At 38.9% G+C, this 27465-nt stretch overlaps 1 protein-coding gene across 3 annotated transcripts in view; it reads right to left on the bottom strand.

Annotated features, from left to right (window-relative positions):
- The window catches only part of GULP1 (GULP PTB domain containing engulfment adaptor 1), a 168691-nt gene that overhangs the window by 63328 nt on the left and 77898 nt on the right, over positions 1–27465 (bottom strand). For all 3 annotated transcript variants that reach the window (XM_075153683.1, XM_075153684.1, XM_075153686.1), the window contains 2 exons: positions 27141–27230; positions 14516–14577 (listed from right to left, as the gene is read on the bottom strand). In XM_075153683.1, coding sequence (XP_075009784.1) covers positions 14516–14577; positions 27141–27168 — 90 coding nt within the window. In that variant the 5' untranslated portion in view covers positions 27169–27230. The remainder of the gene's footprint in view (positions 1–14515; positions 14578–27140; positions 27231–27465) is intronic.

Below are 27465 nucleotides of genomic sequence, written 5' to 3' on the forward strand. Positions count from 1 at the left end.
CGGAGCATATTAAGGAATTTATATCTGTTAACAGTTGCTGGTCACAATATTGATTCATCTGTTCTCGATATTAATTTATCTGATCTGCACCATGCTCTTGTTTTTGCTGTACCTGTTAAAGATTGGTGTTGGGTTCTGTAGTCTGCTGTGCTCTGCCGTGATTAATGATGTTTTGCCTCCTGGGAGATTTGTTATTAAAACTCTGGCATTGGGGGTTATTTGGTATTTGGGATTTGTAATGAAGCCATTACTGTATTTCGGATACCACCTCATGGAGACCATTAGCAATTATACCTCTTCCTCTGAGAGATTTTTTATGGAGGAAATAGAGAATGGCACCCTCACTACCTTCCTCTATGATGTCGTCTCCTTCGCTAAAATAAATTGTCAGTACTTTGAACATCCCTGGGTAGTTAAGATACATCTATTGGTATTCCTTGGGAATATTGTTTCAGTTTTGTCCAAGGTTAGTAAGCAATTTAAGAATGTCATCCAGAGATCTGCCGCAAGGCTGAATAGTTATGAGTGGCAGGGTGTGCGGGATAGCAAATGCCTAGGACGGTGGGCACCTCCAGTGTTTTGGAACTTTACCCCTGAGCAAGTGCAGAACCCTGAAAAATTAGTAGAATATTTGGAAAAAGTACGCTGTCACCCTGGCCATTCTAGGGAGACGCAAATCACTGCAATGTGCTGGGGACTGGCCCACGTCTACCGAGCCCTGTTTAACACCACTCAGAACCCCCAAGGGGAAAAGAGGTCTCTGCAGCTGATGACAACAACAGGCCCTGTGGCTACCCCACCCCCCACGGCAAGCACAGCGGCTCCCTCACCCCCCACGGCAGGCACGGCAGCTACTCCGCCCCCTGTGACAGGGAACCAAGCCATGCCGGTATCAGTCGCCCCTATACAAAAAAGAAAATGCACAAGAAAATCAGCTCGTTCAGTAAGGGATGAAGATGAACCAGGGCCATCACGAGAACAGGAGGAGGAGGAGGCAGAACCCGTAAATGAGATGGTGACCACCCGATCCCTATCCCTGGGTGAGCTGCGAGATATGCAAAAAGACTTCAGCCATCGTCCAGGCGAGCACATTGTCACCTGGCTGCTCTGATGCTGGGATAATGGGGCCAGTAGCCTGGAATTAGAGGGTAGGGAAGCCAAGCAGCTGGGATCCCTTTCTAGGGAAGGGGGCATTGACAAAGTGATTGGACAAGGGGCACAAGTCCTCAGCCTCTGGAGGCGACTCCTGTCAGGCGTGAAGGAAAGGTATCCCTTCAAGGAAGATATCATATGTCACCCAGGCAAGTGGACCACGATGGAGAGAGGTATCCAGTACCTGAGGGAATTAGCCATGCTGGAGCTGATTTATGATGACCTGAACAATGAGCAGTTACCCAAAGATCCAGATGAAGTCTCTTCCTGCCTACGGGCCTGCGTCTCTGCTGTGGGGAAACTGTCTCGGGAGGTCCAGCAACTCAGAGGATATGTCCTACTCCCCACTTGGCACGGGCAAGTATCTCAGCCATTAGGAGCAAGCGTCCCTCTGCTCAAGAGAGCAGATATCGTGGGTACATGCCCCGGGGCACCCTGTGGTTTTCCCTGCGTGACCACGGACAGGACATGAGGAAGTGGGATGGAAAATCTGCTTCGACCCTAGAGGCATGGGTACGTGAGTTGCAAGGAAAAACAACCACAAAAGGGGGTTCTTCCAGGAAAACTGCTGCTCCAGTCTCCAGTGAGCAGTTCCCCAGACAGAGTAGAAGGGCTGATTCCACTTCCGACCTTAACAAAGGGACTTCTGATTCAAACTTACAAGAAGTGAGTAATGAATACGATGACCAGGACTGGAGGGGTCCTGCCTCCAGCCGGGTGGAGGAAAGGGACAACCGGGTTTACTGGATTCAATGGCCTGGCACATCAGATCCACAGAAGTATAAGGCTCTTGTAGACACCAGTGCACAGTGTACCCTGATGCCATCAAGCTATAAAGGGGCAGAACCCATTTGTATTTCGGGAGTGACAGGGGGATCCCAAGAGTTAACTGTGTTGGAGGCCGAAGTGAGCCTAACCGGGAATGAGTGGCAGAAGCACCCCATTGTGACTGGCCCAGAGGCTCCATGCATCCTTGGCATAGACTACCTCAGGAGAGGGTATGTCAAGGACCCAAAAGGGTACCGGTGGGCTTTTGGTATAGCTGCCCTGGAGACGGAGGAAATTAAACAGCTGTCCACCTTGCCCCGTCTCTCAGAGGATCCTTCTGTTGTGGGGTTGCTGAAGGTCCAAGAACAACAGGTACCAATTGCTACCACAACAGTGCACCGGCGGCAATACCGCACCAACCGAGACTCCCTGATCCCCATCCATGAGCTGATTCGTCCACTGGAGAGCCAAGGAGTGATCAGCAAGACTCGCTCACTCTTTAACAGCCCCATATGACCAGTGCGAAAGTCCAATGGAGAGTGGAGACTAACAGTAGACTACCGTGGCCTGAACGAAGTCACGCCGCCACTGAGTGCTGCCGTGCCAGACATGCTAGAACTTCAATACGAACTGGAGTCGAAGGCAGCCAAGTGGTACGCCACCATTGATATCGCTAATGCGTTCTTCTCCATCCCTTTGGCGGCAGAGTGCAGGCCACAGTTTGCTTTCACTTGGAGGGGCGTCCAGTACACCTGGAACCAACTGCCCCAGGGGTGGAAACACAGCCCTACCATTTGCCATGGACTGATTCACACCGCACTGGAACAGCGTGAGGCTCCGGAACACCTGCAATACATTGATGACATCATCGTGTGGGGCAGCACAGCAGAGGAAGTTTTTGAGAAAGGGGAGAGAATAGTCCAAATCCTTCTGAAGGCCGGCTTTGCCATAAAACAAAGTAAGGTCAAGGGACCTGCACAGGAGATCCAGTTTTTAGGAATAAAATGGCAAGATGGACGTCATCAGATCCCAACGGATGTGATCAATAAAATAACAGCCATGTCCCCATCAACTAGTAAAAAGGAAACACAAGCTTTCTTAGGCGTTGTGGGTTTTGGGAGAATGCATATTCCAAATTACAGTCAGATCGTAAGCCCTCTCTATCACGTGACCAGGAAGAAGAACGACTTCAGATGGGGCCCTGAGCAACGACAAGCCTTTGAACAAATTAAACAGGAGATAGGTCAGGCAGTAGCCCTTGGGCCAGTCCGGGCAGGACAAGATGTGAAGAATGTGCTCTACACCGCAGCCAGGGCGAATGGCCCTACCTGGAGCCTCTGGCAGAAAGCACCAGGGGAGACTCGAGGTCGACCCTTAGGGTTCTGGAGTCAGGGATACAGAGGATCCGAGGCCCGCTACACTCCAACTGAGAAGGAGATATTGGCAGCATATGAAGGGGTTCAAGCTGCTTCGGAAGTGGTTGGTACTGAAGCACAGCTCCTCCTGGCACCCCGACTGCCGGTGCTGGGCTGGATGTTCAAAGGGAGCGTACCCTCTACACATCATGCAACCGATGCTACGTGGAGTAAGTGGGTCGCACTGATCACACAACGGGCCCGAATAGGAAACCCCAGTCGCCCAGGAATCTTGGAGGTGATCACGAACTGGCCAGAAGGCAAAGATTTTGGAATATCCCCAGAGGAGGAGGTGACATGTGCTCAAGAGGCCCCACTGTATAATAAACAACCAGAAAACGAGAAGCAATATGCCCTGTTCACTGATGGGTCCTGTCGCCTTGTGGGAAAGCATCGGAGGTGGAAGGCTGCTGTATGAAGTCCTATACGCCAAGTTGCAGAAACTGCTGAAGGAGAAGGTGAATCGAGTCAGTTTGCAGAGGTGAAAGCCATCCAGCTGGCCTTGGATATTGCTGAACAAGAAAAATGGCCAGTACTTTACCTTTATTCTGACTCATGGATAGTGGCAAATGCCCTGTGGGGGTGGCTACAACAATGGAGGCAGAACAACTGGCAGCACAGAGGTAAACCCATCTGGGCTGCTGCATTGTGACAAGATTGCTGCCCAGGTAGAGAACTTGGTTGTAAAAGTACATCACGTAGATGCTCGTGTACCCAAGAGCCAGGCCACTGAAGAACGTCAAAACAACCAGCAGGTGGACCAGACTGCTAAGATCAAAGTGGCTCAGGTAGAACTGGACTGGCAACATAAGGGTGAATTATGGTGGGCCCATGACACTTCAGGCCACCAAGGAAGAGATGCATATAGATGGGCTTGTGATCGAGGGGTGGACTTGACCATGGACACTATTGCACACGTTATCCATGAATGCGAAACATGCGCTGCAGTCACGCAAGCCAAGCGAGTAAAGCCTCTCTGCTATGGAGGACGATGGCTGAAATATAAATACGGGGAGGCTTGGCAGATTGATTATATCACACTCCCACAAATCCGACACAGCAAGCACTATGTGCTCACTATGGTGGAAGTATAGTGTTCCAACCACAGGATGGCTGGAAACATATCCTGTGCCCCATGCCACTGCCCGGAACACCATCCTGGGCCTTGAAAAGCAAGTCCTGTGGCTACATGGCACCCCAGAGAGAATTGAGTCAGACAACGGGACTCATTTCCGAAACATCCTCATAGACGCCTGGGCCAAAGAGCACGGCATTGAGTGGGTCTATCACATCCCCTGCCATGCACCAGCCTCCGGAAAAATTGAATGATACAACGGGCTGTTAAAGACAACACTGAGGGCAATGGGTGGTGGGACATTCAAGCATTGGGATACACATTTAGCAAAAGCCACCTGGTTAGTCAACACTAGGGGATCTGTCACTCGAGCTGGCCCTGCCCAATCAAAGCCCTTACATACTGTAGAGGGGGATAAAGTCCCTGTCATGCACATAATATGCTGGGGAAGACAGTCTGGGTTACTCCTGCCTCTGGCAAGGAAAAACCCATTCGTGGGATTGCTTTTGCCCAAGGACCTGGGTGCACTTGGTGGGTAATGCGGGAGGATGGGGAAGTCTGGTGTGTACCTCAAGGGGATTTGATTTTGGGTGAAAATAGCCAATGAACTGGATTGTATGATGTAAATTACTATATAATACTGTATGTCATCACTTCTATGGTTACTATATGTCATATTGCAGTACGAATCACCCAGATTAATGAAGAATGAACTCCAATGAAACCGACCAAAGTGCAATGATGATAGAACCGGATGAGTGCAGTGATAATGGAACCAGAACTGGCCTCAGCACGCAACAATCCAACACCACACACCATCTCGCCTGCCTTGAAAGACTGTTATGACAGATGGAGCCCAAAGTCATGGACTAAATGAACTCAACGAACATTTTAAAGGGATGGCCAATTGTCCTGTTTTCGGCTGGGATAGAGTTAAATTTCTTCCTAGTGCTGTGTTTTGGATTTAGTATGAGAAGAATGTTGATAACACACTGATGTTTTCAGTTGTTGCTAAGTACCCTGCTAGTCAAGGACATTCAGCTTAAGAAAAAAAACCAAAACAAAACAAGTGTTGGGAGGGAGCATAGCCGGGACAGCTGGCCCAGCAGGCCAATTCGGTATTCCATACCATATGACGTCATGCTCAGTATATGAATGGTAGGCGTGTTCCAGAAAGTAGCAGTCGCTACTTGGTTATCGGTCAGCACAGGGGGTGAGCAATTGCATTGTGCATCACTCATTTTGTATATTTTATCATCATTATTATTATTATTTTCCCTTCTCTGTTCTATTAAACTGTCTTTATCTCAACCCACGAGTTTTTCTCACTCTTACCCTTCCGATTCTCTCCCCATCCCACTGGAGGGGGAAGGGGGTGGGGAGGGAGCGAGCAGCTGCATGGTATTTGGCTGTCTGCCAGGTTAAACCACAACACCCATAGACTAAGGAAATTATATCTCTCTGTGTGTATATATATCAAAAGGCAGGAAAAGTGGTGATGATTAATTGGAATGTATTGGAAAATGTGAGACCTGGTCATGACGTAGATGGTATAGAATAAGGGGTGGATACTATCCTAGTTCCAGCTGGGACAGAGTTAACTTTCTTCCCAGTAGCTTGGGGGTGTGCTGTGTTGTGGGTTTGGTATGAGAGGAGCATTGATGGCCCATTGATGCTTTGGTTGTTGCTGGGTAATGCTTGCACTGGGAAATTTTTTTTTTTTTTTTTTCCTTTTCAGCATCCTATGTCCTGCCAAGGACATATGCAGGAGGAGCATAGCCGGGGTGGTGGACCCAGCTGGCCAATGGTGTATTCTATACCATGTAACGTCACGCTCAGTATAAAAACCAGGGGTGTGGGGAGGGCTTGCGCCCCATTCGTGACATGCGGTCAGCGAGCAGCTGCATTGTGCATTGCCTGCTTTGTGTATTCTGTTATTGTTGTTGTTCTCATTGTTATTATTACTGTTCTACTTCATTTTATTTCAATTATTAAACTGTTTTCATCTCAAGCTGCGAGTTTTCCTACTTGTGCCCTCCCGATTCTCTCCCCCATCCCACCGGGGCAGGGCCGGGGGTGAGGAAGCAGCTGCGTTTAGCTGCTGGCTGGGGTTAAACCACGACAGTCCTCCAATTCCAAGATGAAATAGAGCAACAATATCCCATTCTTATAGTAAAACAAAACAAAACAGGCCTACATCTAGGCCTTATTCCTCCCCATATCTAAAGAAACTGAGAAATCTAGCAACAACCAGTGCTCTAGAAACTTTAGAATCCCAGTTCCTAATGCTAACCACAGCCCTCTACAACCAAGACACTAGCTCTGTGGTAAGCAGCAACATACAGCATTTTGCTGTATGGGCACACCAACAAGGCTAACTCTTCAGGCCCTGCAGAATAAATTAGACCCTTGTGGTTTTATTGTTTCCCTTAAGCTGCATTCACACTTTGAGGCTTAAACTAAACCTAACTTGAATGTGAAAGATAGCTAGACCAACTCCTATGGTAGTAGAAGCCTCTTAGTAAGACAGCAAGATCAACTTTTCTCTTAAAGCTATGGGCCATGCAGCAATCAGCTAGACTGCGTAACTCCAGAAAGCATTCCTACATGCTTTAAGAGCTGATTGAGCAATCAGCTAGACTTCACAATGCCCGGCACTCAGATACAAAAGCAAGTGTATGGAAGGTGGACATGGGAACAGGCTACTTAGGAGAAATACAGAAACATTTTCCAGGCATGCAGGGACGAACTTAGGAAAGCCAAATCTTAGCTGGAATTGAAACTGGTGAGGGGTGTGACAGGCAATGAGATGGTTAGGAAAATGGACCACAGTGTATGGCTAAGGGAGCTGCATTTGTTCAGCCTGAAGATGACGAGGTTGGTGTATGTGTGCACACACATGTGTAAGGCTAAGAGTCACAAGTGGCAGCAAAAGAAATTACAACTAGAAATGAGAAAAAAAAAAAAATCACAATGACGGGGATTAAGTACCCGAACATGCTGCCCAGAGGCTGTGAATCTCTGCCCTTGCAGGTATTTAAAGCTCAATTGTCTAAGGCTCTGTTGTGTCTCACCTGATTTTGAAGTCAGCCCTGTTTTCAGATGGGAATCAACTGGATCATCTCCAGACGTCCCTTCCAACCTAAATTATTCTATATTCTTACATTTCAATTCCCAAAGCAAATCCTAATACAAATGCAACGTAGCCAAAGGACAACTCTAACATTCAAGGAATCATAAGGCATTCCCATCTTTCTAAAATTGGGGGTGTTTCAAAGTCTGACAATGAGCTAAATCTCTTGCAGTTTTGTATTTTCAATCCAGATTATAGTTGTTAGATATTATATCTACAGTGCTGAATAACTGATTCTAGAACTTTCTACCAAAATCTGTGTCTAAAGCTGTTAGCTGTTTAAAAATCATTTTTCCCTGATAAGAGAACTGAAACTTAGACTGCTCAAAGTCAGAGATGAGGAAAAAGACTGTAATTAAGCAGCCAGGGTGCTAAAGAGAATGGATGTGAAGGCAATCTATGTGAGAGAATCAAACTGCTTGGATACAAAGGAAACTTAAAACTTGCTCAGAATAGGGAACACTCCAGGGCTGTGGCAAGTTACAGATCAGCTTCAATGCAGACTAAGGGCTCTGTCCCAATCCTGCTTCACTACACAGTTTTAATATATATTACTTAATACATTACTGAGAAAGGGACTTAAAATACTACTCAGATCCTATGCTGCATGCACTACTATTAACTGGTGTGATTTATTTTTTTCTTCTTGGCATGAAGTTATAGCTTCCATCTCTTATTTGCATTGCAAATCTGTTTCATACTTGTAACTGAAGTATGTCATACAGTACTTAGATATTTCAAGCAAAATGGAGCTTATGAAGAGACCAAGGGATCATAAGCAGAACATGAGAGAAGATGAGAGAGCTCTGGAGAATAGATCAAAGTTACTGTTTTGTCTTTCAGTTGCAGTTTATAATGTATTGAAAAACATGACCAATATTTTTTATCTCACTCCCCCAATTAAATTCACTGATTTTTTTTTTTTACTAGAATCTACCAAAAATATTTCACTAAAACACGTGCTCTATTGATTGCTTTTCCTGAGAGAGGAAAAGAAATAAAACTCTTTACATTATATTAAACTGTCTTGCATTATTTCAGTTTTGAAACCCTTTTTGGTTTTTATTAGCCCTGAATGGTCAAATGATGATGCCATGCCAGGTAGGGATGTAGCGTGGGTGCAGCCAATAGGCTGTTTTCTGTGGTAGCAATCATGCTATTGCAGAGTCTCCCCATGCACCTGGGGAGGACTTTGCAATAGACACAACAATTGTGCTGGGAGGACAAAACCAAAAACGGTATCAGCCCTTACACTGACTGTAGTTCATGTTTGCCTAAAATTAGCTGTAATATTTGTAAACTAAAAGTTAGGCATTAGGTAAAGAACCTTTATGAATCCCATCTCTGCTTTCAGTACATATATGTATTCATCTTCATACTCATCTATTACACTGCAGAATTAGCAGTATGGGTACCTGTAGCATGCAGATATAAACCACTTTCCACCCCTACCCCTCCACTCTGCAAGTATTTATCACCTTGCCAAATTTTAATTACTTGGATCTAAGCATTGTGTCTCAAAATGATATACTTTTTTGCATTTATGTGTGACATTCAGTCAAACCTAAAGCTCTTTGTGCAAGCTACACACAAATGGACCTTAAGAAAGAAAAACCAGAATTGCTCATAGACTTCATTCCTTTCTTGAAGCAGATCATCTTCTGGAGAATAAGAGTGTTCTGTAGAGCCTGAAGTTGTGCAGCTGGGTATTTTACACATAACTGACAGAGGGCTATAGACACCTGGAAAGAGATCATACACATGTCAAAACTGCGCTGTTGCTATTCAGCAAATTTTTCTAAACTTCTCAGCCAGCATTCAGTCATAAGAGATACCAGTATTCCAATTATAAACAAGTCACATTTTTCAAAGCTTTCAGATAAGCAATAGTAAATGGACATGAAAGACAAAACTCTAGGTGCAGACGCACACAAGATACCATAAGCCACATAAAGTCTACTAATTTTTGCAAAATGATCTTGACGTGCTGATGTGTAGGGGGCATTGTGGGCTACTCAAGCATACGCAACATGCATTCATAGAGTCTTTGAACTTGGGTGCATTCATATGCAGATGAGATACACAATTGTCTGCAAATACTATTCAATATACATTACTGTACAGTGATACAGTGTTGATGGGAAGTGAGGGCTGGGTCTGTGCTCAAAAGACTGGACCAAGACTCAGGAGGTGCAGACTTAATTCTTGCCCCTTTACAAACTGGCTATGTAACCTCAGTCAAGACAGCTTTTCAAAAGCACTCAGTACCCCACAGAGCCTTCTGAGGAACTAACAAATGTTCAGATTTTAGGGAAGCTGAAACAGTCACCAGTTTTCACAAACGACAACTGAAACTACTTGATGCTGAACAGTTAAAATGCAGCTCCCCTCATTTAGTTACATATGAGATTATGTTTGTTGCAGTTGAAAGTTTAGATACAATCATTCTGCATCACAGTCATCTATTTTGTAGGATATTCGTGAATATAATGCTATCCTCTCCTACCATTCTCCCACTTTAAGTATGTAACCTTGTAAGCAAGATGGAATAGGTAGGTCCATTTCCCTGAAGCAGTCTGTTGACTGTACCTCTTGCATCTTTGGTATAATGACCCCCAAGTTTAATGACTGTAATGTATCAGAAATAACTAAGTACGGATTTGCATTTCCTTGTAAAATTATAATTTTTTGCTTTCATATTCCATGTGGATCTTTTCACAATACTCATTTTTCTTGTGCTGAAACACTAAATGAATTATGATTACGTCCAAGACATTTTGATACGCTAATGAAAGTTAATTGGAATTAAGTTATTAATTCTAATAATAATAAATTAAATGTAGGAAAATGAATTATTTCTTGTAATGCTCTTTTCTATTTCATTAGTTTCTAATTTTCAACATTTTCGTGCTCTGTTTGGAATATCTTGCTATATCTAACTTCACCACATAAATTTAAGTATACTTTTTAATAGCGTGCCTTGTATGTCTGTTTACTTGGAAAATCTATATGCAATTTTCCCTTTGATATTCTTTCATTAATTATTTTTACTGGCACAAAACCATGATCATTCTCTAGTATGCTGACTGGACATAAAAAGGGAAATTGCTAGTATAGCTATCGCAACAAAAATTTATAGAAGAAGTGCAGTTTATGCCATGAAAACATGGCTTTGATAATACCGTACACTAATGAAAGTGATATGCAGATATTCAAAAGACATAATTGTACCTAGAGTTCTGCTACAGTAGTTACATCAATTAGAAGCAGCATAATATTTTTGACCTAAAACCCTCGCCCAAAATGCCTGCTCCAGAACAGTATTATCTGCCATTCCTGAATGATAAAAAAAGTTGAAGGAATAAGAAATTACATAAAGTTGAAAACCTACTAAACCTCTGTTTATTGTACTACAGTAAAGATTAATACTACTAGGTACTGCCAAGCAAGGTCTCTTTGCAGGGTATTTATTTATTTATTAGTAATGCTTTTTCTTTTTTCTTTTTTGCCTTTGCTACAGTTGCAATACAGGTCCAAGATATATATTTAATAATTGAGAGGAAAGATCATCCATGAAACTGCACAATTCACAATTAATCATCATCAAAAACCACTATAATACAAAGTAAGAAAGGTTTAAGTGTCTTTTTGGGGAAAGCTTTGCTTATCTACAAAGTCTCAAATTTAAACCTCATCAAGAATCATAAACGCATCCATAACAATATACAAAGTTTTAAAATAAAATAAGCTTGAAGTAAACATTAGAACAGTAGCTGTCTCAGCACTAGGAAGCCCTCACATCTCTTGGTAAAATAAAATCCCAAGGGTTTAACATGCCTTCATGTTATTATGTAAAATAGCAACTCTTCAGCCTAGTGTAAGGTCAAAGCTACTGACTCCGTAGTATACTAGTAGCCAACATAAACACCAGGCTTGCAAAGCAGAACCTCTAATCCGCAAAATGGAAAGACGTGCATATGGAAATTTGATATAAAATGAAAAGCCAAGCAACTATAAAAGGGAATATACCTACAATTTACTACAAAGAGACATAGTAAACACTGCTGTTTTGGGCAGTGGCAACTTTTTATTGGCAGAAACACACCCCTCAGGGTAGTATCAGTTACGTGATGACAACAATCAGTCCATTTTTAAGGTTGCAGTCACATTCCATTATAAAGTCACACTTTGATCACTTTTGCTTTGGAGAAAGGAAACTGGCCTAAAATCAAGAGAATTAACTTAAGGGCAAAAGAGAACTTTTTTCCCCTACAGTATGGAAAATAACATAAACATCTGCTCTTAGTTATGGAACATTACAGAAAAAAGATGACACTTCCAGAAGAAACAACTCTGCTTGTGTTTTCTTGCAAAGAGGATTATTGCCATAAATCATCCTGAGGGGTGTATCTCCTAAGAGATACAAGACATTACTCATTCTCTATTAAAAAGTCCTCTCCAATTTGTTGTTTATATTGCAGGGTTCTTTTAATTTCCAGTTAACTTTGCTAGGATTTTTTTAAATAAGATAACAGTCAACTCATGAACTGCATTTTATCAAAAAGATTTCTTTAATTCTTAAAAACGTCTTAGGAATCAAGTAAGAAAAAAAATCCCATCTTTTCCAGTTGTTCTTAGTAAGCTCTCCTTTTTCTGATCATCTCAGAAGATTAGTGTCAGAGAAACGATTTTTGTGTCTTATAAAGAAGAGAAAACACTATTTTTCTTCCACAGTAATTTGCGTTCAAAAAACAATGTAGCAGAATACAGTTCACTTGCACATGGAAGAAGAACATCTCTGGTATTGCTTTCCATCAAATTGATTTGATTTTCTGAACATGTCATTCTTCACTCACATAATTACCTTTTGAAATAAATCAGATAAAGTGTTGTCTTTTCTTCCCAACAAATATAAAAGTTGTATAAATAGAATGTTATAGAATTGGAAGTGGAACAATATGAACATTTGAAAAAAAAAAATCAATGAGTCATCTTCAATACTTGCTTTATGAATGCCTTCTGAGTTTTTAATCATTATTTCACAAAGTAGTTACAAGATATGAAATCAATGGGATATTTTAGTTAAAAATCAAAACGTTACAAAACCTAAATGAGGTACTAATAGATACACGCTTTCCTCTTAAAAAGAAAAATATTGCAAAACTTAATGAAAATGGTACTTCAGAATTGAGGTGGAAACATCATCTAGATTTAATAATGTTATGCCTGCATATGCCAGCTAACCTCATAAAAGCTGTGCAAATTCGTGCCAGGTTTCAGTAAAAAAAGCAATGTGGAAATCCCATACCCTTTACACTTCAGTTACAGAGCAGAGCAATTTTTTGCTTGCTTTGGAATATGAATCAAATAACTAACAGTTCTAAATAATAATTTTCTACTTTGATCCTAATAAAAAAAATGGGTAAACATTTTTTTTAAAAAGCGTATGTTGTAGTACATTGCAGCTTCCTGCAAGTATTCTGACAGACCTTAGAGGCCAACAGCACAGAGGTCGAGGATGCCTTGTAAGGTCAGAACCTACATTAAACAGGAGCAGAACTGGAGAGGACACTTGGGCATATATTAGCCTGAAGAAAAGGAAAGACTTTTTTGGACCAAGAGTCTTTCTAACAAGGCTGAGAACAGACTTCCTTTGGATAGGAACTCCCCATTCCTTTTTTCTACTCCAGAAGTTGTTGATGCTGCTGTTTCTACGGTTATCACCATCCTACCATCATTTCCTTTATTCTAAAGATTCTTTCTGCATAGCTGTACTGACACCTATTCACGAAATAGGCACTTAAGAAAGACAATGAGACATGAAAAATGAGGGAGGTTTCTTTTTTGTCTTGAAGTAAAGACAACAAACAAACGGACATTGTTCAGTGCATTAATAAAATTCATAGCTTCAGCTTGCTCTTAAAACAGATGGCAGAGTCACCCCAGCAAATATTCCTCCCTCTCAAAAACTGTAATATAAAAGCCAAGGTGTCTGGCAAGGCTATACCGTTAAATGGTAATACATCCTTTGGTCAAAAACTCAGTTTGAGAGCACAAAGAATAAAAACATGTTCACCTGGCAATTAACAGAATGAGATTCAAATTTCCACTACAAACACTTGCTCACTGTGTGGCCATACTAAGCAAAAGAAAATTGCAAACACAACAGCAGGGAATACCAGTATAGGAAACTGAGTCCCGGCCTGTGAAATAATTTTTTATTTTTATATTAAAAAATACCAATCATATGAGAACTCTACCCAGAACAGACCACCGTGGAATCTTAGTGAATTATTCTCCCAGTTTAGGCAAGTAATAGCTGATTACTCAGTTTACTCTGAGTTATGCTGATTACTGCATATTCCCTCCTCCTTTTAGCAAACCATTTTCTAAGTTGTTATTCTGGGAAGATGCATTTCCTGTGAACAGATGTCATTAGACTAATTGAAATACTATAGTTGAAATACATTGTAACTGGGATAAGAAAGCATGAGTAAGACTTCTGTTTTTACTGTGCAAAAATTCCATTATTATTCTGCCATATTTCCAGAGTATTTGACATTTCAATATATCCAGCAGATAGGATCGTTACTCCTTGCCTTTGCTACTGTTCAAAAGAAGTTTGTGCTATTAATTTTAATTTTTATAGTACTGTAAGCATGCAGCCTGATGTTAAATTCCTTTGCACTCAAAATTTCCATCCATTTAGCATCCATTAAAAGGAAACAGAGCACCAAGCAGAAGAGGAACACTGGTTTGCTTTCTGGAAAAACATCAAATAATTCGAAACAAGAATCAATTGGCCATTACTTAAAACATAGAAATTTTTCATCGGCAAAATAGACATTTACTAAGTTTTTCTTCACTATTTCATTTGGCTAATTCATGTCTCTGCAGTTTTCAAATGAAAAGCAAGATGGAACGAGCTGTGTTCTAAAGGTACGAGGACAGAATAACTTCGTATTTTCTTACCTTTGCATTATAGGGAATATAATGCTTTGATAAGGCTTCAGGAGTGTGCATCCATGTTTTGTCTACAGAAAAGCAAAATAAAAGAAGTACTGAATAGGTTGTTCAACTGTTAATTTAACTATTATACTATCTATCTGGAAAACATCAACAACCCTCCTTTTACTCAGGTAAGTATCTGTCTGAAGTAGTTCTTGGGCCTAGAGGGAAACACAGATATATTTATCTCACAACTTCCCAAACATTTACATGAAAGAATCTGGTTACTTCTCTTGGGCACATTTCCCATTTTAACCGACTTGATTTACCATAAGAATTCCAACTCCTCCCCCCAAATATATTTATTGGTCTCAGGTTGTTGGCTGTTTCTGCCTCAGGTCAGTATTTTCCGCATCCTGCTGCTGTTGCAGAAAGCACTGACTGCATGTTGCGCTTCTAATGATGGGCTTTTTTGATGAATTATGTGCTTTTTTTGATGAATTATCAAGATATTAAAGGGACAAAGGAAATTATTTTGGAAAAATTATCAGAGCAGTAACTGATAGAAAAAAGCCCTAATTCTTCTACAAGAAAATAGAAGCAAGTCAGAATGTGGTAACTGATTCAGAAGTTTAGATCTCTTTAATCTTTCCTTACATATCCTAAATGAATTTGCATATTTTCCTTTAATGATTTTCATATCACAAGACTGCGCTATTGTCTTTTCCCACCACATGTTTCATATGGTGACATGATGAGTTCATTATTTGTGAAATACATCTTCCCTCCTTCTTTTTAATGGCCATTTAGAACGTTCTACATGATTTAGGGTGAAATTCCAAACATTAGAAAAAACTTCTTTTTATTTTTTAGAAACATTTTTAGAAGTTTAGAAACCATTTTTTTTAAAGTTGTCTTGTTTGAAAGCATTTAAGAAAAAAAATGTAAGATGTTCCAAAATACTAAATTGTATTTCCAACCACGAGAGATTTTGTAACACCAAGTAGTATTTTATACTCCACACATTCAATATTTAGTAGTATTTTCTAACATGAGACTACTCCTGTTTTAATTAGCATAAATTAAAGTCACAAATCTAGAACTTTATTGGATTAAGTAACAGAAAAATAGCTTAAAGCAAAACTCTACCCTTGGATATTCACAGACAATTCCCTTTGCCCTTAATGGGAATTGCAGTTATAGCAATTACTTTTTTGTTAATTACACGTAAGAACAGTAAAATCTTGTTCACTTCAAACTGTTCAAGAGCAAAAGCTGTGACATTTATTGACACTAAACCAGTCACTAAATATTTTTGAATATACAGAAGCAAGAAAACTGTTAAACAAGATATTCACCAGTCAACACAGTAACAGAATCAGAACTGCAAAGCTAGAGGAAATTTTTTTCTTTAAGCAAATTTCATTCTAGATGACAGTAATGTTCAGCTCCATTACTGAAGAGTGATATTATCACTTCTTAATTAAGGAAGCATGATTTGTCCATTCAGCAGCACCCAGGAAGGAGTACGACTATGCACTGAAGTGGCTCTTCCTTTCAATTGTGGCTTGTGATTGGAATACCAGAACCAAGAACCACATTCATTTCGCAGAATATTTTAAGACCTGAAGCCTGATCTCCATTTTGAGTACAATATCAAAATCTGATGTTATCCACAATTAAAAAATAACAATCAATGTGAATTAGGAACGTTAGAATAAAGCCTGACAACCCAAAAGATAACCGTAACCATTCTATTTCAAGTCAGTGCACTGCTGAAGGCCAGACAAGCAGACTGGTGATGGGCTTGACTGCAAGTCCCAGACACAGAGGAAGCTGGCACCTAAGGCAGGACTACGCTCTGTCCCATCATGCTTACTGCAGCAGAGTGAAGACCTGCGCAGTGCAAATTTCAACTCCAAAATATGCATTCACATTGCTAATGTTAGTGTTTTATTTACCCATTTCTTACACATCAACTGTTTACTAGCTTCAGCAGGGTACTGGTGTATTTATAAACACATAATAAAAATGCTCCAAAATAAAACAATGAATCTCTTAAAAAATAACAACAAAAAAACCCAAACCAAACAGTCTCCACTCATTTCCGTGCCTGGTACTAGCACAAACAAGCAATAGTGCTGTAACTTCTAAAGCAATTTTACAGGCAGACAATTGACTACACAGGTACCAGTAAAACTAACTATTCCTTGCAAATGTTTCCTCCTCCCTTCTTCCCATCCCCAAGCAGGGCAAGTTCAAATCTGAAAATAAGTGATTTAATTTGGGAGCAAAGTTTGAAATGCTGGTCTTAATTAAGCAGCTAGTAATCTTTCCAATATTATTATTAGGTACAAAGCTTTACCTTAAAACCTTTTTGTAAAGTCATCCACTTGCCTACCAGCCTCAAACTGTAATGCGATAGGGATTCCAGCAAGGAAAAACACTGCTAGGAAAGTGTTTCCAAAACTGTTGGTACCCCTAGTTAGGGAAAGATAAGGAAATATGGACGGATACTCTCAGCTCAAAAGGAAATCAGTAACTTAGCAAGGTACCAAAAAGATGCCTGGATTCTACCAAGTCTTGTGCCATTGATTAAAACAGTGAATCAGCAAGCAGCATTTCCAACATCCAGATGTAGATCCGCAGACACTATGACATAGGTATTAAAGTTTGCCATTGACATTGGAAGCCCATTTCCTAGAGGCAGGTAATAATTACAGAGTGGTGGCACTTTCAAAAGAACTCTTAATGCTAAACAAAATCAATATGAGGCAAAATTCACATTGATAGCAAAGACGTGCAAAAAATCATGCAAGCTATTATGGGGAAGTTTGTTACCAGCATTTCCTTCTGAATTGTAAGTTCTGATTTTGGACTTATGCGACTCTCAGCAGCTGTTTGAAATACTGCTTAGAGTTGATTTCACAGCAGTTGAGAAATACCAAATTTCAGACATTTTGCATCCAATAAACCAAAAAAATAAGAAAAAATAAAAGCTATAAAACAGGTATTCGTTTAAATACCTGATGTAGATATGGGTTGTGGTTTGCACGATCCCTCACTTTTTAAACTAATTTTAAACAGGTTTTCACAGCTTAGTACTTAATTATGCATTCTGAAGCAACAAACAAAATATGAAACCCTACAATGAAGATCACAGTTCATATTATTATTTTAATAGTTATATATCAGCAAGAGTTCTAGACACTTTACAGATAAATAAAACAGTAAGTCCTAAAGAAAGGACCAAAAGCCTAGATAAAACCAAAACTGACAACTGCATGCATCTAACATAACAGTAATAGAAAATGAAGAGACTCATGCTATCATACCAGGTGAAAACTAGTTATTTTAGATCTTGTCTGAAGATCTTAATCTAGGTAGCCCTAGCATTTACATTAAAGTTTATATAAGTGCCCAGTTATTTTTTGAGAATTATGAGTTTGAGCCATCCACAGTCCATTAAAACCTAAGTAGAGTTTAGCTTGAATGAGGTATGAGAGATTCTAAGAGGTAAAAGCCTAAGTATGTGGTGGTTTCGCCAAACATACTGGCACTGTGTGGGAGAAAAGATGGGAAAAAGGATCACCGTTCAGAATTCAAGGGCACAGGGTAAGCCACCGCCCTGCTTAAAGAGAGTTAGTAATCCTGTAGTCTCTACACACCTCTCCACATGCATGGCATGCTAACTGTGCGGCATAAGCTTTTAGAGAGCCCCTGTAGCAGCAGCACAGCATCCCATCTAGTTTTTAAGAGAATTTGACTTGGGTGAGAGCTTCTCAGGTTTTGCTCCCTGCCAACATACGCTAGTCTGCTAAGGGCAATGGGAAAACTGCATAAAATTAACATTTGGAAGACCCGGGGTTTGACAGACAGAATTGCAAGGGTGGAGGCAAGGAAGTTGGGCACTTCCACAGTCAGAGGATTAACTGTGCTCAGAACTGAGATTTCCCTCCTTTCTAATCCCCCTTGAACCACGTCAGCCCCTTTCCATTTACAATCTGCATTTCACATCAAATGCTTGGTCATCACACAATCTGGGAGCACCGATGTGAGCCATTTCAGAGGCCCCAGCAGCACTGGGAGAGCCGGGGAAAAGGAACGTGCCGACAAATCACATGCTGAAGTCAATAGACTCGGGGACTTCATAAAATATCCAGAAAAACTGTGCTGCACTTAGCAGAGGATGACACTAGGTTAGATAACAGCACAGCTGACCATTTATCTACCAAAAAGGAAAGCAACAACAGTGCCAAGAAATTGTTCTCCCTTTGAGATTAACTTCTCCACACGTTACTGCCCACAGATATTATAGAATGGATTTAGTAGACAGGCAGTGATGAAATATTTTCTAAACACCAAAACAACGCTCAACAGCACAAGTTTAGTTAACTGCTTCCCTAAACCCTACTCTCATTATTAATTCATGCATGCTAAGAGTGGCTCTACTTAACTATGTTTCCAAAGCTTTTATCAAAGCATATGAGACCTAGTGGCCATTCCATTCAATATGATGAACTGAGAAAGACTCTGATTTTAATTTTTTTTTTTTAGTGCCATGGTGAAAATACAGTCATTTCTAGAAGGTAAAAACAAAAGCCTTTATTCTTTACCGAATGAAAATCTCTTTGACATCAATGGATGTTTTCCTTGCTAACAGAAGAGATCAAATCTTGGAACTGTCTTTTCTTCCTGCTTTACAAAACTTGCTATGGAAAGAAAGATCTTATGTGACAATCAGCCTAGTAACAGTCTCCTGAAGAAGAGAGCATACACAAGATCAGTGCTACATCTAGGTATTAACGCCTCAGGGAACAAATAGCTTATTTGCTTCACTGTGTGTATATACATATCTATGCCTTTCATTTTTCCTAGATTATCTATTTTTGTATAAAGAAAACTTTCACAATGGGACATACAAGAATTGTCACCCTGTTAAATCATTTCCTTGATCCTGCACTGCAACAGAAACAGGCAGGTTCTCAGAAACCTCACTTATGCTAGTCAGACAACAAGGTAGAATCTGTCTTCTTGACTACTGCAGGCAACAAATGAACTGATACGCTGAGATGTGAGACTTAATTCTTGTTACCAGGGTTTTCATCTGAATGCAATACCTAAACATTATTAACAAACATAAATCTACCCATATTCTTCTATAATTCAGCTATAGTATTTGTTCCAACCACCTCCTAGAGGAATGACTGAGTACAATCTGTCTACTAGCAGTAATTTATTAAAGTTATTACCAGGTTACTATGATGAAGCAATTGAAATTATGAGTCAGATTCTGCCCTAAGCACGTACAAGCAAATACCCATCAATATACATAATTCCAAAAATAATTACTTTTGTTATTTCTTTTTCTTTTTTTTTTTTCCCCAAACATAAAATGTTCTTTGGAGGCATATTTATTCTTTGCCAAGACAAGGGAGCTGCATCTCCCTAGAACAGAGTGAGCTTCGCAGAATGCTTTGCCTTTCTGTGTCCTTCTCTCATAGCATTTAGGACTTTATGAATGGTTTTAAATAGCTGATTACTAAAATAGCAAAATCATATCATAGAATGCTAGGTTGGCATAGTTAGAAAAAGAAAAAAAAGTCTAGTATTTGCATCTCCTCCAATAGTAACACTCGCTGCACAACCTACGCATTTTACACTATATATTTTTAAGATATGGAAGCTAGTATGTATGTTTTGACAAGAAAGGAAAATAAGATCAAAATAATTTATTAGTGCAACTAGCCAGTGATTAGCAAATCTTTGCTTTTGCACTTCTAATTTGTTGATGTTAAGAACTTCTAACAAGTTCAGCTTCCTAAATCAAAGGGAAAAACAAGAAAAAATTCTGAGCTATTTAGCCTGTACCTCTTATGTCTTCTTGCCACAGGAAGAGCTACGCTGTGTCTTTGATAAAAGCTTCTAGTTGAAGTTAAAAAAGAGATTACACGTATAGCATAATTCATTTTAAGTGATCACATTTTCACAAGTTTTCACCAAGTAGTATGTACAGATCAAACCTCCAACTCCACCTTTCACTTTTGGAGTCAGAGTTCAGTCAACTATTCCAGTGTAACTATAAATAAATTTGGAAAAGTATCGATTAAGCTTGTAAAAAGTTGTTAAAAAGGCAAGTTTTTGAACAATTGCAAACTGTTATAGTAAGGACATTATGTGTGTCACTTATGGTAAAACAAAGGAAAAGGAACAGAAATGGGAATCTCAATATAGTTAAAATAGAATTTTAATTTTCTAATTCAGGAAGATTAAAATAATGTAACAGAAAAGTTTAACTGGAACTTTTTTTCCAAATGCCAATAAACTGGAAAGAGGAGTGTCGCAACCATTCAGAACAACTACAATATGCATATCTGTAGCTTCCTTTTGCTTATGTATCTAAGGTACATCCTTTTATGTACCTAAAGAATTTGATTTCACAAAATAGTATTTTCCTGAGTGACATATTTTGCATGGTCTTTGCAATTTTCCAGCAGCTTTATAAGACAAAGTCCTATAAAACAAAGTAGTCATTGTGATTCCTATCAAGGTATGGTTGGTACACATCCAAATTTATTTCACACAGAATAATACATCTTGTCTTTAATTAGACATCTAGTTAACTAGCCGTTTACCTATGTAACTCAAGCATTTAGGTTGTAGCTTGGAGAAGTTACTTGCAATAGTACACTTAGACAAGAACTCTACATCACACACTACATCAAGAATTTATTAGCTTGTAGATCTTAAAAGATATGCTCGCCAAACCACCACGCAAAACATTTAACATTCTGTAAATTAGGCTGTATAAATTTTAATAGGGTAGAAACCAAAAAGCTTAAGACTCCTTCAATGTTGTTCCCATTCTAAAGTCAGCATTTAGTGCTTTATGGTTAAGTAGTGCACATATGTTCTTGAAAGCAGCTCCTTAGGTTTTGCAGAAGCAACAAATGGTTATTGTGGTAAATATCGTTAACTTGCCTTGAATATTCTTTAAAGCAGGCAATAGATAAGATTATTTCTGCAATACCTTTCCAAAGATAATGCAGATAAAATAGCCAACAGGGAATTATCCTCCTATTCTCATGTTAACAGAAAGAAAAGAAAAATTAGGCTTATCTGTGTAGACCCAACATGAATCCTACAGAGAAGGTTTCCAAAGCGTACTCCTCATTTGTAGCTATGCATCCTCTAAAGACATACTGCAATAATTTCTTTCCTAAACAATTATATCTGTTCCTTCTGCTTTCAGAACATAAATACATACACAGTTGCATACAAACACATGCAAACACACACACAGTGGCTGCAGGACTAGCCACTTCATTGTCCCACTGACAGAAGATGATTTGTTCCTTGCCAAATTAAGGTAGTAACCCTTCAACTCTCCTTGTTGGCATACTTGAAAGGGTACCTCCATAGTCTAATGAGAACAATATAATAGTACAAACGATACTTAAAAAAACATATTCAGTTACCAATCCAAAAAAGGGACTTAGTCACTGAATATTGGTTTTCCACATGACCCCGTATTTTGAAACCCAAGAAGCAGTATTTAGAACACACAAAACCTCTTTGTGGAGGTATTACAAAAGTGTTAAGATAACTGATTTTAGTGTCAAGTAGACTAACTCACAAATATTTGGTACCCAAAAAGGCACCCTTTTTTCCTTCCAAACTTTGCTCTTGAAAAAAACATCAAGCAGCAGCTTTTTTGGGGTGGGGGCAGAGGAGATTTAGACCTAGTTTTGTTTTTTTCCTGGAAGGTGATGAGTGCATTTATGAAAGGACAAAGTGCAATCACAAGAATATCGGAAGACCACAATGAGGAAGACTGTGACTACTTATATGCCTTTAAAGTATATGAGTATCTACTCTTTTTTAATGTTTTTTATCATTATTGCTAATGTGGAAGTCCAGCACACAATAGCCTGTTTGTTAAAATCACTGATGTGAAATACACTCTCTGACAGAATGAAGGTATTTGCTTTAGGACTATACTTATCCCCTTCATCCTTTTGGGTCTTCACCTGTCATCTACTCAATCAGAAAAAGAAATATAAAAAAAAAAATTTGTCATCCCTGGAATGCAGCATAAGTTTACGATAAAAATAAAGATCATATTATAGCCAGTCCATTAACATAAAAGAGCATCCTATAATCTGTGATTGCATTTTTTTATATGTCAGACCCTGCCCATTAAATGCATTCATAAATGAGGCTCATAAAAAGCCATTGCACAGAAATGTTATTGCTGAAACTTATGATTTATGACAGGCTATTACTTCAATATATTCCATTTAGCATTATGAATACCACCTACATCTCATGAGCTGATAACATGGCACCAATTACCAACCTTACGAACTTTACAAAAAAAAACATTAGAAAATTCAGATTCCTGCATACAACAGCAGCTTTGGCACTTTGTGCCATACATCAACTAAGGCTGACATTTATTCTGGGATGAAGGGGGATCATTGGGGTGTAATAAAGAATGAAATAAATTCAACTGTGATTTACACCCTCTACAACCTCACTGAAGTCCACTGGATTTCACACACTGTAATTCAGTACTAAATTTAGCCCAAAGTAGACATATGTACCTACATTTTTAGCACTGTTTTGAGGCGCTCAAGAAGTTTCACTTTTTTACTCCCAGAAGGTTTGGATTACAGTCATTCCATATTTAGAAATACCTCTGTCTAGGAGAAACAGTAGTTTTCTTTCACATTTCTGATGAGGCAAAAGCCAATAAATACTACTTAATTTTTGTTTACTTATATGCACCAGTTCTTATACTAATGGCTTTGAATGGAAGGCCACAGAATCAGTAAAATGTGCCAAACTCATCTGGGAGAGGCACCTCCATTCACTAAAAAAATAACCAAACCAAAACAAAATCCCCATACTTAATGCTTTCTGTTTTATGCATATATATTACCTGTACACACAATCACATATAAATTAAGGACAAATAGGTAATTCAGTTTAGATACCAATACACTAATAATGAGAAAGATTTACATGAAAATATAGCATTTACAAAGATCTCTTAGAGGAGAATTACATTAATATCCCTAAACTACTTAAAAGAGAGACTGAAATTATCAAAATGCAAACATATTTCAGACTGATCTGCGCTACAGACTTTTTGCACTACAACATTTCAAAGTAAGCATGCTACCACACCTGACTTTAAAGGAAAAATTAAGAGGACTCTTCAGAAACCATGACCCAAACCTGGATCACATACAAAAGCAAGCTCCTGATACTGTGATAGACACATAAATGTTTTCACAAGCTTTGTCATAATAACAAAGCAGCGAGAACATATGCAACGTTGTTCTTGAATTTGTTTTTGTGGGAGAAGGAAAGAGATCCTGAAAAAACGATAATCTATAAAAACTACTTCAATAGACTATACTGCACTCATTGATCAAGGAATGGAAAACAGAATATGTATTTTTGTATGGTTTATACACTCATATAATATTGCTGCTGAAGTCAACAGAATGGCTATTTTATTTTGAACAGGTACTACGTTTTTTCACATTAAAACGTGCAACTTCAACAAGTGCTGATATCAGCTTTAAACCAAAAATTATCTTTTTTTTGTCAGTCACTGTCACTTATTTCATGAAGTTTGTTTCCCTGTTATACGAGCTCATGGCTAACCGATGAGAAGAGATATTACAACCTGGACTGCAAAAAGATTCCATTTATTTAGGATTGCTTGTGTAAGTACTTCCTGAAACAAGCTGAATTTGCTTAAACTTCACATTTTCTTATATTTTTCGTTGTCCTTATTAGGATGAAAGATGAACAGCTTAATTTTATTCATATTCAATTGGAGATTTAAGCACATCAATTAAGCCTTCAATTAAAATTACTATCAGCCAAATAAAAATAAATACAACTAAAACACAAACAAAATGTCCAGGTTAGAAGTTCTGGTTTGTGCAAAATCTCTGAGAGTCAGACAGGCAACGACTGTACCAGCTGTTTCTCAGGTCAGAGCACTCAGCACACCTTGTCAGTGGAAGTGGCTGTTCCATGCTCAAATCATGGCCCTCAAAAATAAACTTACACCGAGTACTTGCACTTGGAAGGAAAGTTCTGCTGTTTGAATCAGGTGATGGAGCAAGAACTGAGCTTTTCAGCGAGTACAGCACAGTCTGAGTCTAGTCTAGTTCTAGTCACCAGCTTACCTGGTTCAAGAAGATAAGGAGCTATGGCACTAGCTACTACATTCTGTATATGCTTCGTATTGAAAGGCTAGTATAGACTGATCGTGACAAAGAGAATTAGAGGACACTCACCTGGTAAGTCTGCATAGTTCTGATAACCTTTGGCTATTGTGAAAGTACCATTTACATCTGTTTAAATTCCCCTCACAATCCTATATATTTGAGCCTGTTGTTTATGTAGCTCCAAGGTAACAGACTGATGAAAACTCGTAATTAGCACAAACCCTACCAGCACAGCCACCAGGAGACTAATTTGGATTTAGAGAGAACGGCTAGGGAAGTCATAGCACTCACATAGTTAACCCCTCAAAATATCCATGCTTTTGTGAACAGAACACACCCACAAATAACCCCACCAAACAGAGGCATGGAAATTGTTGTATCTCTGAGGCCTGGGAGTAAAATCAGGAAATACAATAAAGGAAGTTCAGTAATTGAACCTGTTTGAACCTGCTCTTAAATGCAGTTATTAGACACGAACGTTGATACAGCCAAGCTTTTCTGAACTTCAATTGGCATGAAAAATATGTAATTTTCACTTATTCTTGACAATTGCTTAACTGAAATCTGTGTTTTTCCTAGGATACAAAGAATGGAAATGTTGTGTGCATTACTGTGAGTAAAATAAATGGATGTCAGTATTTAATTCTTCTGGTTGCTCAAGTTCTGAATCATTTTTAAGAACCTACAACAATTGCACTTTATTGTGCCTGAGAGCTTCTTTTATGATACTTTTTTCGTGTTGTGGTAAAGAGAATAGCACACAAAATCAACTGAACAATAAAGCAAATGCCCTTGAATACACTGAAATTCCAAGAATTCAGGTGAGGTCAGTAAGAATTTTCTTATGAAGTAGTGAAAACAGAAAGGAATGAATCCAGACCCCTCAAATGATCCCAGATATCGGAGGATACAACTTCATAATTTGACCATAAAGGCAAGATGCAGACACTGGGCAAGCGCAATGAGAATTAGTGAAAGAGTATTTTAGCGCTCTGGGTGCAAGTCAAAACACCAAGGAAATATCCCATAAAACACAACTGGTCTGTTTCTGAGTTTTAAATATTATCAGAAGTCATTAGAGGAAAAAATTATATGGTCACCTAGACAAAAAAAAAAAAAGTACAAACCCCAAGCTTCTTTCCCAGTTGTGATAAATCAATCCACAATTAAAGAATATTGAAATGGTCTCTCAAATTATTTGGAAGAATCTAGGCAACACTATTAAGCGGCTGGTAGGTACAGGTCTCTTGAGAGAGGTGTTACAAATACCTACACAAGAATATAGATCAGTGCTTAAGAAGAGCACGGGCTATAGATTTTAGCTTATTTCCTCAGCATCCATCGTGCTACTGGGGTATCAAATGATCTTTCATCCAGTTTTGTGAATAAGTGTATCTTCGTTTTGCGATCAAGCTACATCTGCTGATAATCTGGACTACTTAAGCTATCTCGATTTATCTGGCTTTAACAAATAAATGTACTAGACATGGAAGGATGCAGTGATGCTATCATTTCCTGTTGGTATGGCAGATTCCTTTTATTTCCATCTTTGATATTGATACCAAAGCAGGAATTTCTTGTTACATAAACAAAACATTTACACTTAGTACAACTGAGTTTACACCTAGTTATTAAAGCAGGGGCTCTAGCTCAATGTTTATCACACTTAAGGATCTTTAGAAGTAAACATGAAAAATAAAGAAATTGCACCTACTGAGTATTTTCTACATTACAAACAAATGGGGAAAAAAGCAACAAAGCCGTCAGTAAAAAAAGCTGCATCTCTGATGCTCCATCTAAAAACTTAGGTTTAATCATAAACAGACCATGAATAATTCACTCTTGAATAAGCAAGCCAGAAGAGCAACATACATAACTCTGAATATTTAGTGGTTTGATATTCTTTTGGAAAGCATACCATTTCAGATTGCTACAAATTCAGAATAGCTTCTTAAAGCTAAGAAATATTCTGCTGCATGAGATATTTCAAGTGTATTAAATACGGTTTTCTAAAATAGCTTCTCCAAGAATAAGAACCCAATGAATAAATATAATAAATACCGAAGTCACTAACTCTTTAAAAGTTCTAAAACCCTCCAGCACATCCTTTGGTGTGTGCAGGAAAAAAAAGTGTCTGTATTTTTTATACATATACACACACACACAAAAAAATAAAGAAAATATTATGAAATTCAACATAAGCCTTACAATCCAGAAAGCTCTATAACTATCAATCGAGAATGCTTTGCTCTGTACATCTTATAGAAGGCTGCCCATTTCTACCTAGTTAATTAGGTGCAATTATTTGTAAGTACTTCCTTGTATAATTCTTGATATTCTAAAGAATTTATACAGGATATCCATGTCTTCCATGGAACATAAGCTAAATTACTTACCTTTCTTCCTGCTAAAAGCACGATTCATGTTGAAAAATCTATCCAGCCAACGACGTTTCTGAGTTTGGTTTTTTCCCTCCCCACTTCAACCTGCAGAACAATACACATAAGAAAACAGAAAAGTCTATTATTATATTTGAAGTTAGCTTATTATCTTCATATTAAAGACAAGGCAAATGATTTTAAGAATTCTGAAATAATTCAGAGAAATAAAAGAGAGATGTGCTTTGCTGAAGAAGAAATTGTATAATTGAAAAGATTTATGTTCGAATGGCCAGTGGTACTTAATACAGAAAGACATTTTAAAGCTTTCTGTGAAGGTCTT

This window comes from Calonectris borealis, chromosome 6 (assembly GCF_964195595.1).
Source record: "Calonectris borealis chromosome 6, bCalBor7.hap1.2, whole genome shotgun sequence".
Lineage (NCBI taxonomy): Eukaryota > Metazoa > Chordata > Aves > Procellariiformes > Procellariidae > Calonectris > Calonectris borealis.